At 43.8% G+C, this 15078-nt stretch overlaps 1 protein-coding gene across 1 annotated transcript in view; it reads right to left on the bottom strand.

The window, feature by feature from the left end:
- Positions 1-1935: 1935 nt before the first annotated feature.
- LOC140843152 (long-chain fatty acid transport protein 2-like) overlaps positions 1936-15078 on the bottom strand; it is a 40326-nt gene continuing 27183 nt past the window's right edge. The window contains exons 5-10 of the mRNA XM_073211839.1: positions 11799-11993; positions 9888-9978; positions 9094-9292; positions 7260-7357; positions 3165-3295; positions 1936-2113 (exon numbers count right to left, since the gene is read on the bottom strand). Of these exons, the coding sequence (XP_073067940.1) occupies positions 1937-2113; positions 3165-3295; positions 7260-7357; positions 9094-9292; positions 9888-9978; positions 11799-11993 (891 nt within the window). The 3' untranslated portion in view covers position 1936. The remainder of the gene's footprint in view (positions 2114-3164; positions 3296-7259; positions 7358-9093; positions 9293-9887; positions 9979-11798; positions 11994-15078) is intronic.

Below are 15078 nucleotides of genomic sequence, written 5' to 3'. Positions count from 1 at the left end.
CAAACTGAGCCGGCACCAGAATCACCAGGAGGGCTTATTAAAACATGGACTGCAGGCCCAGCCCCAGAGGGTCTGATTCAGTTGGACTGGGGTGGGGCCCAATAATTTGCATGTCTGACAAGCTCCCAGGTAATGCTGATCCTGCGCCTCTGGGACCACAGTCTGAGAACCACTACTCCATGAATATGTTCTCTCTTCTCGTATGTGCTAGGTGGGAGGTAGTGATGCAGTGAGCTGCGTGACTTTGTGACTTAACCCCCTAGGCTATGTTTTTTAATCAAATAAAGAGGTTGGACTAGACACTGTCTAGGACTGTTTTTACTTTTGCTATACAGCAAAGGATATGTGTGTATGTAGTAAATAGAATGTTCAAGAACAATTGCAGGCTAATGATGAGACAAAGGGCTGCTTGATGCTGGGACTCTCCTGGGGTCTGCACTTGGTCACTCCAGATCTAAGATCTGAGCCTTAAGAATTAGCGATGATACAGCTCTGAGGCACTGAATTACACTAAATGAGAACACATGATGTAACTCAGGATGATTTTTCTCTCTGTCAGTGGTTTCCAAAATGAGGCCCCCGACCAACAGCATCACCTGGGAGTTTGTTGGAAACATAAATCTCAGCTCCAGTTCCAATTGTGGGGAATAGGTCCCAGCAGCCTGTGTTTTAACATGACTTCCAGGTGATTCCAGTGTTCAAGCCTGAGAATCACTGCTCTGTGTGAACTAGAAGACTCAGATCATCTGTTTAGCTCATCCTTTCCAATCCTCTACCACCCATAAAAAAGATTGCATGGGGAACCAGATGGTTATCAGGGTTGCTTGATGAAAAAGCAACAAATAATTATTGCCTCCTATGTGCCAGGCACTGGGGTTATAATTATAAGCCAGGACAGAATCTCTGCCCTCATGGAGCTCACAGCTTCACAGAAGCATGACATCTGTGTCAAGGAAAATTGACGTCCACAATGGAACATACTGTATATACATACATCCCACAACATGGTACTTTATGCACTCTGGGGAGACAGCACCCATGTCAACTGGAAGACATATGCTGGCCAGGCAGCCCATCTCCCCTTGAACAGTGCTAGGGTGATGCTAAGTGGCACCTTCTTCCTTCTTTGCTGATTCTTTACAGAGTTCCTGCAGCCCCACCAATAATGACAAAATATTATTGTTGAAAAGTGAAACCACATGGAGAGGACTCTGGCCTCCCTTCTAGAGCTCTTTCCAGTTGGCTTTCCTTGAAGTTCTGATCTGACTTCCTAGACACAGGCTTGGAAAACTCCATCACACTAGTGCTGAGTTCATCTCTTGGTCCATAGCAGGCACCTGCTACATGCTTGGCAGAGTGGATGTATGAATGAGCAACACATTAATAAATCATCGCTTAGGCTGGGTCACTGCACTTGGTTAACCTTGTCCATTTTTATACTGATTCTCATTAACCTCCATGTCAGATGTGACATTTCCTAGTTTTAGTCCCAAGTTATTTTGGTCTGTAGCATCAGATCTGTGCATTGATTATATATTTCCAAATAATACATTTGTAATCAGAGAACTGTTGAATGATTCACATGTATATCTGCATATGTTTTAAAAAAATATCCATTTGTACTTTCAAATGATGAGTTGTACCATTTCATATGTTGGCATTTACCTATTTTACTATATATTTACAAAAAATAATGCCCTCCCTCTAACAAGCTTAGTTTGAAAATACAAACAGTAAGTGCAAATTGAAAAATAATTATCTCTAAATCTTTTCACTTGCAAAGGCTCAGGTGTAATTTAGAAAAGTCTCCCCTTTTGGGAAGCATGAAGAAAAACTGCATCTCACCATCTTCAACCACATTAGAGTTGGATTATATCAAAAGACTTTACTAGGTCCATTAAGTTTTGTCTGGAAATATGTGCTCTCATGGGCATATTCAGAGTTTCAGACTTTTATTACTTATGGCATTGTAAATATCCTCAGTCATAGGCACATACATTGCTGCTTTGTCATCCAAGAAATACAAGGAGTCTTTGATGACTTCAGGGTTAAAGCCCTCCTCCACGAGGGTCACTTTGCGGTATTTAAAAGTTCCAGTGATATCAATTGTGTCCTGAAAAAACATCAAACAAGGCACATTGCTGTAGTGTTTTGCAAACAGATTATGTTGCAGGGCAAGAGGCGGGGCAGGGAGGCAGGGAGCCCACTGGCATCTCTGGTTCACAGAGCTCTGAAGCTAAGTTTTGTACAGTATCCACACAGCTTGTTTTCAGAGGCACTCCTAGGGGCCTTCTGCAGGGTTTTTTTTCATTCCCTTAAGGTTTTAGGATCACCTGTGGGCAGTGAGGGGCAGCTGACAGTGAAATACAGAGCAGAGGAGTCTGTTGCTTGGTGAGCTTCAGGAATTACTGGAATACCCTGATTAAGGGTGCGATGGGGATAGGATCATCTATATACTGACAGCTCTGTTTTCTCAGTGTGTTTGTCCATTAGACTGAAGATTTGCTTTTTCTTCAGTTAACAGGTGATGATCTGAGGGTATCTGAATTTTCACATCCCTCAACAATCTCACTGTTAAAAGAAGTGTGTGCTATGAACATCAACAGAAATAACTCTACCTCAGGAATACTGGTAATCTGACGCTTCTTTTCTCAAGTTTTCAGCTATAGAATCATAGATCTCAAAGTCCAAAAGTGAGAGTGTAAAGCTAACCAATGGGTTAATGTTTGAGAAATAAGAAAAGCATCTCTCTAGTGGCAAAAGTTAAACCTTTGGCAGTTTCAGCTGGCTAATGATGCCTAGTTAAATTTCACACTATACAAACGTGTAAGACTTCAGTGGATTTTTCCATTATTTAAAACCAGAAACAAGAAGTAGAAAGGTGAAAGCATTTCTATTTTAAGTGTCTGTCATACCTCTTCAAACACAGATTTTGTGAGTTCTTGGCTAATTCTGTTGCTGAATGAACTGGCCAGTTCAGGAAGAAAGAGATTAGATTTTGGTTTCTGCTAGCTATAATTTCTGATATCTCTGCTGCTTTATTGAGCTCCCTGGAAAAAGTAGTGAAAATGGCCAGTGTGGTTGCTATGGTGTAAGGGGAATTGTTCCGTAATGACAAGGGTCTCTGAGAGAGGATAACTGAACTCGATAGCAAGAGGTTGCACCTGTAGTCTTAGAAATCGGGGCCTTGCGTAACTGGGCAGATAATCAGCAACATGCTTAAAGAGTTTCTTTCCATCAAATTCATGGTCATCCTTCATCTTGATGGAAGCCATGCCGATTCGACCCTCGTGACCTAGAAATAAATGAGATAAAATGAGACATGCTGTAGCTATTTATTTTATGATGTTCTGCTAGTTCAAAGAAGTGTGGACTGGGACAGCAGTACGGTATGGGTTTCTTTTGGATAGTTGGAGGTTTCATTTCAAATATATGTTGAAGCTATCCTAAAGTGAATGCAATAATAATAAAAATAATGATAATGATAATAATAATAAGTATACATCAATTGAATCTGTGACATGCCAGGCCCTATATTAGCACGCTTTATGGACCTTCTCATTTAAGCTTCCCAACAACCTTATGAAGAGGTATAAATGTTAACTCCACATTAGAGATGAAGAAACTGAAGCTTAAAGGCATTAAGAGACTAGTTCAAGTTCATGCAGCAAATACCAGGCAGGATCAGGAATCGAATGAAAACAGCCTGGTTGAAAACATCTGAGGGGGAAACAGGACAAACTGGTGGCTAACAGAACTTTCTTGTCTTTGTTATATTTGTTTATTTTTGACGTCAGTGAAAAGTCCTTGCTCCGCTGTCCTGAGTGCCTGAGTTCTGGTCGCTCTTTGCATTGCAATATCAGGTGTGTTGTGCTTCTAGGCACAAAAACCACCTTTGGGACTTACTTATTTAATCAAGGTTCCTAATAGCTTGGCCTCTGTATTACAGAGAAGCCGTGGGACAGGAGGGTGAAGGCAAGGTGCAAAGGTGAGCTGCTCTGTGCCTTCCCACTGATGCCCTTAATCCCGAGGGCACATGCTCTCCTCAGGGAAAACAGATCCCAACAGCTCTTTCTTCCCCATCAGGCAGTGCCTTTCAGTGAAGAGAAAAATTACCAGTTTTCTTGTGAGGAAAAGGTAATTAGGTATTAATACGTCTTCTACCTGATCCAGCAGACCCAGCGGGAGTCTATATCCACTTCCCTAAACTACTAAGCTGTAACCACAGAGGGAGAAGGAGCAGCCCATGGTCACCTGGGTCCCAGCTTTCGAAATCTCTCCCATGGTGACTGTGTGTTTATCCCTCACTCTAAAGAAGGCAGAAAACAAGAGGAAAAATTAAAAGAAAGGAAATGCATCCTGATATGATTTGCCCCTTATCTGAAGGAGCGAGGCAGGGCACTGGACCCATTTTCTTAGGGGTCCCTGGTAGCTCTCTAGCAGGTACCTGTCTCAGGAATCTGAAATGTCATCAATAAGCTCCTTTTAGAATTACATCAGAGGCTGATGCAACAGAAAACCTTAGTGTCAACTGGCTCCTTGTTTCTGGCTCTGGCAGAAGCAACCAAAAGGCTAGTGGGTCCTGTTGGGTCTCAGGCCTCTGCCCTGACTCCCAGAGGTTAGTTTAGGGCTATTTCAGCTTCAGGAAGAAGGTTCCAGTCTACAGAGGTTCTGGCCAAGGGGTTCCCTAAAGCTGCACTGTCCAATATGGTAGCTACTGGTCACACGTGTCTACTGAAATTAATTATAATCAAATAAAATGAGTATTTCAATTCTTCAGGTGCATTAGCCACATTTCAATGGTTAATAGCCATGTGGTGGCTATTGGCTACACATTCTGGTCAGTGCAAATATGGGACATTTTCATCATTGCAGGAAGTTCTACTGAGCATAGAAAGTTCTAGGTAGTAGCGGGACGGTTCTGATGTGACACCTAGAAAAACTGAACTCCGCTGTAGGCCCAGACCTGTAAGTTCCTTCCTGATCCAAAGCTGAGATCTGGGAAGGTCTTGCTCAGCCCTCCGTTCCTAAAAATCACCCTGGCGGCTTGATGCTTTACTTTAGATAGACTTTCCACATTTCTAGGCTGGAATGGGGCTGGTCTCTGTGCATGGGAGGCCAGATGGCAGCAAGTGTAGCTTTGAGAATCACAGAATCCAAAAGCTGGGAGAAACTTTAGAGTTCACCTCTAACCTTTCATTGCTACAAGAATTCATACAGGATCCCAGGTGGACATCCAGCTTCTTTACGGGCCTCAGTGGGACATTCCCTATCTTAAGAGGCAGCCCATTCTATTGTTCACCCCTTTGGTTACAGGAGAGCACCAGGCCTGGTCATTTCACTGCCTGGCCATTTCCACCCGTCGGATTTTGTCCTGCTCACTGGAGCAACACAAGCGTATCGCCTTCTTGCCCCACCTGTGTCCTAATCATTTGCAAACTGTTAGCCTCCTCTCTGTTCTCTATCCGTGCCTCCCAAAACTTACTTGTCATTAGACTTATTTGGGAATTTAAAAAGACATGAAGAGTCTGAGGCCCAAACCCCAGAAGTTCTGATCCTTTAGATCCAGAGTTTAAAAAGTTTTCCAGATGATTCTGATGATTGGCCAGATTTTCAGAATCACTAGGTTTCAGTGCTTCCCAGACCTTAGTATTTTTTAAAAAATCGTGTTAAGACACACATTAAACTCATCATTTTAACCATTTTACAGTGAACAACTCAGTGGCATTTAGTACATTCACACTATGGTACAACTACCACCAGTATCTAGTTTTAGGTATTTTACCCCCAAATAAGACTTTGGTGTTTTTAAGAATCATTGGAGGGCTTGTTATAACACAGCTCCCTGGGTCTACCCCACAGATTCTGACTGAGCGGGTCTGGGGATGGCCTGAGACTCTGACTCAGCAGGTCTGGGGATGGCCTGAGATTCTGACTCAGCAGGTCTGAAGATGGCCTGAGATTCTGAATCAGCAGGTCTGGAGGTGGCATGTTAAACAAGCTCCCCATGATGCTGCTGAAGCTGGACCAGAGACCCCACTTTGAAAAGCCCTGGATTAGGCCCTTCCATTCCATTACCCAGGTTCTCTCACCTTCTCATACATATTCTTTTCTGTTGTTACCCTTTTAAAATTCAGCACTGAGAAGTACATGCCAGGTGGGGCCTGAGAAGCTCTGCAGGGCATGATGGCTGACAAACATGACATGGACCCTTGTATTAATTCAGCCTAAAGCCCAAACACAAGAAGTATTCTGCACTCCTCACCCTCTGCGACCTGAGAGGTGGCTACACTTCCTTTGTACCATTGTCATAGGGTTCGAGAGGAACAGGCAAGACAAAGTCTCCAATATTCTTTAAAAAACTAAAAAATTGGATATTTAAAAAAAATGAAAACAAGGTCATGTGAAACCATCATAGCTCAGGGAAAAGGGACTTGAGTATTTCATGTTGATTCAGGGTGAGAATCCCAAATAATGAGTTCTGGGGGGAATAGCAGTGTCCCTAGCACCTTATATTTGAAAAGTGATGTGGAGGTTATAATCCTGGCATCTATAATTAAAATGATTTTTTCTCTTGACTGTTCTCATATATATCTGGTGCACACAAAACATATGCTTAGTATTTCTGTAACTGAAATGAATTAATTATCTTGACAATCTTAACTGCAGGACTGGCAATAACACTAGTTTCAGTGATTTGCCTGAAGTCAAACAGCCAGAGGTGTAAGAGCCAGACCTGAAGTCAAATGCTGGCACTCCCCATTTGGCAGCAGCCTTGCAGACGACAGCTTGGTGACGCTACTCTATATGACGATTCTGAAATTCAGTATGCTGGCCTCGGGTAAAGGACCTGCTTTAAAATAAGAGTCTAGACAAAGTCAGCTCCTTCCCTGGTTTTTCTTCTTGCAACTGCACTTGGTCATATTTGTGAGGCCAAGATACCATTTCCCAGCTATCAAGTGTGACACGTATTTTCAGGAGGTGTGCCCAATACAGCACGGGACCCTGCATCTAGGAGAGATCTGGCTTGCCCAGGAGCCCAAGAACAGCTGGGGAGCTGAACTACAGATCAGGGCCATGTTCAGACGTATTGACTTGGCTGACTTATAATGGAACATAAGCCAGACTCTTTCTCCTAGGTGTCTGACAGTGATTTTTCAGTTGGCAGGAGAAAGTGATGACAAACTCTGCCGTGGGGTTAAAATTATGACCAGTTGCTGTCTGAGTTTAGGCATAGATTTATAACCTCCTGTGCCTACCTGGCACGGGCACGCCGTAAACATTCACTTCTTGGACAAAATCAACCAGTCCCACAACATCAGCAACTTCAGTGGTGGCCACGTTTTCCCCTTTCCACCTGGAAGAAACGACAAAGTTCGCAGAGGTCACTGGTGGTCGCTGGCCCAGGCTGTGTGGGGTGGCTGCACTCATCTTCTTCACCCTGGTCCTCAGCCTCCCCAACTTAGTTGTGGGGGAGGCACCCCGTTTATGGAACAAAAGACAAAGGCATAGACCTAAATAATAAGATGTGGAATTTCAATCTTACCATGTGAAACATGATACACAGACTGATGCTGTTCTAATGTGAAAATACAGGCTTGGCCTAAGACACGCAATGGGAATAAAAATTAAACACCTGTGACTTTACGCTGTGTTAAGGTCTCTCACTTTCTCATTCACTAAGTTTGGTTGCTATTTAATTCCATCAGTGAATTTCTATTTAATAGAATTTTATATGTCTACTTGAGGTTCTCATGGCATTGAGGAAGCTTTTCATAAGAAATAACATACTTTCTATCCAGGAGCTACTTTTCCACTTAAAAAAGAGTTAAAATATCTTACATTAAAAAATTCTTTAGTTCTCCTAATAGTATTTTTTTATATGATGGCTGACAACCAGGACATGGCCCCTTATATTAACTCAGCATAAAGTCCAATATGAGATGTATTCCACACTCCTCATGCTGTGTGACTTGAAATGTGGCTACACTTCCCCTTGTGTCATTGTCATAGAGTTGGAGAGGAAGAGGTAAGAGAAAGTCTCAAAATTCTTTTTAAAATAAAAAAACTGGGTATTCTTTAAAAAATAAACAAGGTCATGGGAGACCAACATGGCTCAGTGAAAAGGGACCTCCGTATTTCTATTTTGATTATAGTTGAGACTCTATAGTAACATGAAGTCCACATAATAATGATATGAATCCTGAGTCATGGAATATTAGAGATGGAAGGGACCCCGAGGGTCATCAAGATCCTCATTTCATGGGTGAAGGAATCAAGGTCAAGCAAGGTCCCACGACAACACAGCTGGTCAGGGGTAGAGGAAAGCTTGGGGCTTGGTTTCCCTTATTCAAATCCATGCTTTCTACTATTGCCAGACAACTTCCATCCCTTCCTCTTTCATTCATGCAAAAAGTAATTGTGGGTGTCAGGCACTGTGCTAGGTGCTGCAGGGGCTGAACAAGCAGACACAGGGCTTGGTCTTGGTGGGCGTCTACACAGGAGGGAAGCATTTAAACCAAGTGTCATGAAGCTGGAGGGCTGTGCTGTTGTAGGGACTTAATTTCAGGGTCTATTACAATGACTTTCTCACTTCATCGTGCTGACCTGAGGGTTCTGTGAGAAACCCTGGATGGGGCTGGAGAGTGGGAGGGAGGGGACTGGAGGGGCCTCTGAACCCCTCCTCTCCTCTTCAACTAGATCAGCTCCGTGTTAATTTGCATTTGGTTTTATCTGATGAAAAGCCCCATGATTGGAAAGAATGTGAAAATCTCAGACTGTCCTATGAGTGACCAGTAATAACTGAGGATAAATGAGAGGATTTGGATGGACTGAGCTTTTTAGGCTCCAAAAATCAGACACAGATTTTCTGCCTTATTCTCATCTGGTGTTGCTCAGCGAAGTTAACTGCGTTACAGAGTGACACCTCATGCATTTTGCTCCTTATTTTCTGGGGACATAGGAGGTTGAATTGGCACACCAAAGAGATAGAAGGAAATGGAGCACCATGACCGAAGTGGAACGCGATTCCAATTTAGAAGTAAGCCAACTTGTGCACGTGTTTGTTTGGCTCTCTAATTCAGAGAAACCAACCGGAATGTATCTCCAACTCTGTCATGGAAGTGGATGAAATTTTCATGGTCAATCATTAAGAGATCTCCACTGTTGAAATAGAGGTCTCCTTTCTTAAAGACGTCTCTCAGCTTTTTCTTCTCTGTCTGAGTCTTTCCTCCAATATAGCCACTAAATGGTGTGAGTCGTGTTATTTTGCAAACCAGGAGTCCAACTTCGCCTAAGACATAAGAAAGCAAATTGTTATTTTATGTGCTAGCAGTAGGCAAATTTTATTACTAACCTTCTCTTAAAACTGATGTCATACAACCCACATGACAAGGTGGCTGCAAGAAGTGGCATTTTCCACACACATGTACGTGCATATCCATATACATCGTATACCACATATTACACAAAACACAGAGGACCTTATTTTATATGGCCACACATTTGTAATTTTTTTAATGCTAATTCTTTACTGAATAATGATTTACATGCATAGACAAATGCACAGTAGTTTAAGCTTAAAGGTAAAGACCCTCTAAAACTAACGATAGCTTTGGAACCATAATCACATATCCCTTTCCGCAAATCCGCCTCATAATCAAGAAGTTGTTAAGCCAGGTTTCAAACTGTAATCTTCTTACATGTGGTGGTAAATTAGCATCTTTTGGAACTTCGGTAATTATTTCTGAGGATACTTAAATAAACCTGTTTTCTCCCACTCTGATAAATTTTACCAGGTATTCATTTCAGCAATGCTGTTAGTTCTTAACAGTTAGTTGGTCAAGGTAAGAAAAGGCACATGTTAATTGAACAAAAATCCACTGTACCTTTGGGAACTTTGATGCAATATCCATTTCCATCACGGACAGGTTCATCCTTCTCCACGTCATATTTAATAAGCTCATATGTTATGACTTTCTGACACAATTAAAACATATCATTTTGAGTACAAATTTTTTCACTTTTTTATTGTGGTATAGTGTACATAGAATATACAAAGTATATATACCTAAACCATATAGCTTGGTGAATTTTTACATATATACACACCACTGGAACTACCGTCCTGACCCAGATAGAAAACATTGTCAATACCTTCCAAAGTTTCCTCTTGCTTGCACCCAGCTTCCTTCCCTGGGGCTCTGAACTGCACCTAGCCTGGGTCTTCAAGGTTCGGGGTGGTACTGGTTAGACGGAAGCCAACTAGACAAGGCTGACCGCCTCAGCAGCGGTTCCAGTGGGCAGGAGGAAACTGATCTTCAGTCTGGAGCAGTGCTGCCCAGAGTTCTCTCCAATGGTAGAAATGCTCTCTGTACTGCTCAATAGGGCAGTCGCTAAACAAGTGGCTACTCAGCACTTGAAATGTTGCTAGTGCAAATGAAGAACCAATTAAAAAATTTTATTCATATAATTTAAATTTCAGTAGCCATGTGTAGCTCATGGCTACCATATTGGACGGCCCAGGCGTGGAGGGAGCTGTGAAGTCTGTATAGATTTGGCTGTCATTGCCAGAGAGATTCCTTGGACTTGAGAAGGCCTGGAGATCAGGCCAGAATATAAGGAATGGAACGGCAGTAACTGCTATAGCTAACAATTACTCAAGGCTATTATCTGACAGGTATTGGGCTGTATCCTCTAAGGATTTTCTCATGAATTATTTAGTTTAATCATTCAATAACCGTTTTCTCTCATTAATACTGAGTTTGGGCCAAGTATTGGCCTATTTCTTTTTCCTATCTCTGTTTCATAAATGATGGAGCTGAGGCCGAAGGAACATCAGTGACTTGCCTCAGGGCATTCGGTTAGGATGTGAAGGTCCTGGCACATCCTCTCTGGAGCCAGACCTCTTATGCGCATGGACTACTGTCCTCTGTCTGCTGCCAGTCACTCCCTGGGGACATGGACTGCCTGGGATCTCTGGTGTGACTGTTTCCTGGCCAGGCAGGATGGGCTGCCAGAGGCACAATGACAGTGGTGCCTGCTGAAGCCAGTGGAAGCTCAGCACTTGCTGGATATTACTGGAATTTGCAGGCCAGGTGGTCATCTGGAAGGCTGACTGCCTGAACACAGAAAATGCAGAGATATTGCCCAGAGTTCCTAGGTGATAAAATGACTGAGAGGGAAAAGAGACTGCTGTGTGAGCTGGTTTAAAAATAAGAACTGTCTTTCTGGAAGAGGTATCAGGTGAACACAAATGTTCACAAGATTCTAGAATCTGGATGCATCCCAGATCTCTTGAAGGTCTTCATAGTGGTTCTTCACCTTGGCTGCACAAGCTTTTGAGAAACACTGAAGCCTGGGCCCTGCCTCAGCATGAAGCTCAGGGGGTGGGACCCTGCACCTGTACCTGTGACACCTCCCTGGGTGATCTGAGGCCCAGCACAGCCAGGGGCAAGCACCACGCCTCACAGCACAGGGGAAACTTAGAGAGCTGGAAGCCTTCAGGCGTTTTGTCATATAGGAGTATAAATGGGCTCAGGAAGACTTCCCATAGGACTTCACTTTGCCGAGGGCCAAGGTATAATGGATTGTTATTAATAGAAATTAAGATTTTTAAATTAGAGGACTCTGTCATCCCAAGCTATCACAGAGAATGAGCAAAACCTCTTGGTGGATGGGCTCTGGCTGTGATGCTGTATGAAATTCTGATGAGAATAACATCATCATGACACAGCTTTTGGGAAACCTCTGTATTCTGAACACTGGGTACATGGGCTCTCCTTTTTCAAGGTACTTACTTTCTGTAGGTAGTTTACTCTTCCAATAGCCCCGATTTTTCTCGTATAATTCATAAAGCCAATATTGCCTTCAGTGGAACCATAGCCCTCATAAATGTGAATGTCCCCAAATCTCTTGATGAATTCTCTCCACACATCTCCTCGCAAGCCATTTCCCAATGCCAGTCTCACTTTATGATCACGATCGTTTGGTTTCTGTGGTAGGAGGAGGAGGGGATCAAACAGAACCATCACTGGAGCCTGTACTTATGTATTAATAACTGCCTTTATGTTTGTGTGTTTATGTTGGTTACACATTCTCCCTAGTGCACCCCTTCTCTGTCACCCACACACATGACCCCTCGTCCCCACCAACACATGTAGTATGGGCTGACAGCCAGGACTCTGAGTGAATAACCAAAGGACTTGGCTTCCCATTTTGATTTTTAAGAGGCAAAGTGCGATAACTCGGCAGAACCAAGAGATGCCAACATTTAATCCACATCCAATCTGAAGCTAAAATAATGTGTTGATTATTTTCTTGGTGGGGCAGGTGAGTATCAGGGAATAGCCAGAAAGGAAGGGCCACAGGGGAAAGATCAGACCCAATCTGAAGCAATCATCTTCAGTTACCAACAAGAGAACTGGGAACCCAGTGCAAGGAGAGAGAGACAATCATTTTCTACAGTCATTACAGAGCAATACTGGTGGGGCCTGGGGGACGGGAGAGAAGACTCTTATCATGTCCTCATTTAGCAAATAGGCCCAGAGCTCACAAGGGCAGTGGCTGAACCAAGACAATGAAACTGTCCCAGTGGGGTGGGAAGGGGCAGAGAGGGAAGAAGCCGGCTCCCAGTTGCCTCAGGTGGCCTGGGAGGAAAATGCTTTGTTACACATAAAAATCACAAAGGAGAAGCTTCAGTGCAAGAGGGAAAGGAGTCCTGTGTCAGCACGAGAGATGCAGTCACATCCAGGTCGCTTTCCCTCCTTTATGAGGCCTCTACAAATACGTCCAAACCTATGATGATTTTAATGATATTTGTTATTAATAAGGCTCATTATGCCCTCTAGGAGATCACAGCCTGGTGGGAGAAAAGGGCAAATAAATAAGTATAATGTTACTTTATAAATTCTGAAATTCCATGACCTTTAATAGGAAACAGAATGGAATGGGGTTAAGAGCCTGGTACCTGGGCCTCTCCTCTCATATCTGTGTTAGTTTGTTTGAACAAACTACAATTTGCTTAAAAGGGTGAATGATCTAAAGAGCATTCCTACTCTGTGAATCACTGTGAAGTGATGTTCAAAAAGAACTGCTTGAAGAGAGAGGCTGGCAGGTCTCTGACAAGGGGAGGACCTTTGCTGTGGCCGCTGGAAAGCAAACCAAAACAAACCTGGAACTGGCTTCCACGTAGGAGCCCAGGGGCCAGTGGAGCAGCAGATAGGCATTTCATTTCTGATTAGGTCTTGAGTCAAAACTCAGGTGATGATGCTCCTCCGGGAGGCCTAACCAGAGAGGTGGACAGATACTGGCCACTGGTAAAAGCTGGGCCCCTTGCACAGTCTTTCTGAGGAGGAAACGTAGAGAAGGACTGCTGGCCTCTAGCCGGTGGTTCTTAAGCAGGGTGCTCACGGGCATACCTGAGGAGCCTTTTGAGCCTAAACGAACCTAGGTATTCTGACTGGGTGGGAAGTAATCAGCTCCCAAGGTCCATAGATCACTGATTGTACAAATCTTTCTCGACTTACAGTGGGGTTAAGCTCTGATAAACACATCATAAATTGAAAACATTTAATCCATCTAACCTGCCAATAGCATAGCTAAGTCTGGCCTACCTTAAACATGCTCAGAACATTCACAGTAGCCTACCGTTGGGCAAAATCATCCATCACAAAGCTTATTTAATTATAAAGTGCTGCACAGCTCATGTAATTTATTGAATACTGTAGTGAATGTGAAAACCAGAGTGGTCGTAAGTGTACCTGTTATTCACCCCTGTGGCCGCATGGCTGGCTGGGGGCTGGGCTCCCCGCGGCTGCCCAGCACCACGACAATCTCCTGCCACAGCATGACGCTAGCCGGGGAGCAGATCAACATTTAAACTTCACGGGATAGTTTCTACTGAACACATACTGCTTTGACACTATCACAAAGTCAAAAAATTATGAAGTTGAAATGTTTTATGTCCAGGACTGCATCTGTATTCCCTTTTATAATTGCCACGTACGTCTAAGCAGGGAGATACCTGTCTGGCTACGAGGGCCAGTCCTGCTCTGTGCTTGTTGTCCTGATGTGCTTATTAATTCCACCCCTTTCACCTGTAAGTGTCTCCATTTGGATTATGTGGATTACGTACTGTAGGTTCACCCAGTCAAAGCACAGGTCCAGGCCCTGCAGGTGATGGAGGGAACCTGGCCTCTCAGGAATTTACAGTCTAATTGGGAAGATAGAAGTTTACTACCCAGGAGACGAGGAAATCACCTAAGAGGGGGTCTTAGGTCACCCTCTATGACCTAAGAGGTTCCTTCTACATGGAAACCAGTTCAAGGTTTGTTTTGTTTTGGTTTCCAGTGGCCCCAGGGAAGGTCTTCCCCTTGTCAGAGAACTGCCAGCCTCTCTGTTCAAGCAGTTCTTTTTGAAAATCACTTCAGAGTGATTTCACAGAGTAGGAAATAACAGACAATGTTCTTTAGATCATTCACTCTTTTAAGCAAATTGTTGTTTGATCAAACAAAGATGGTCAAACAAAGTGAGAACCGTCAGCTTTTCAGAAACACCCTTGCCCCCCACACTCCCATCCCTTACTGCCACTCTGGGAATAAAACATCACAAATATTTGAAGAATACTTACTTTCACTTAAAAAGTAACCACCTGGCCTGGGACTTAGCTGCCCCCAGACCTGTGTGTGAAGCTCCAAAGCACTCCAATGTGTAAACCCACGACCTTACTTATTCTATCTGAAGCCCACAAACACCCTCTTAGGTCATTTCCTTGTCTCCTGGGTGGTAAGCTTCTATCTCCCCAGTTAGACTGTAAATTCCTGAGAGGCCAGGTTTCCTCTGTCACCTGCAGGGCCTGGACCTGTGCTTTGCAGGTAGGGCAAGTGTGGCAGTAAAAGAAGACATGACCTCCACCAGGAAGCCCTCAAGGTCTCTGCTCAACAGTTAATGGCTGGGACATTGGCACAGGGCAGGGCTTAGGGCACAGGAAGCTGCAGGTGCCCCGGGTGACTGGGCAGCAGGCCAGCCTCACAGGTGCAGCTGTCACCTGGGGTGGTGGGGGCTGTGCTCAGAGGCACA

The sequence above is a fragment of the Manis javanica genome, chromosome 8, assembly GCF_040802235.1.
Source record: "Manis javanica isolate MJ-LG chromosome 8, MJ_LKY, whole genome shotgun sequence".
Lineage (NCBI taxonomy): Eukaryota > Metazoa > Chordata > Mammalia > Pholidota > Manidae > Manis > Manis javanica.
Note: the sequence above shows the minus strand (reverse complement) of the source record. Positions and strands in the feature narration are given on the sequence as shown.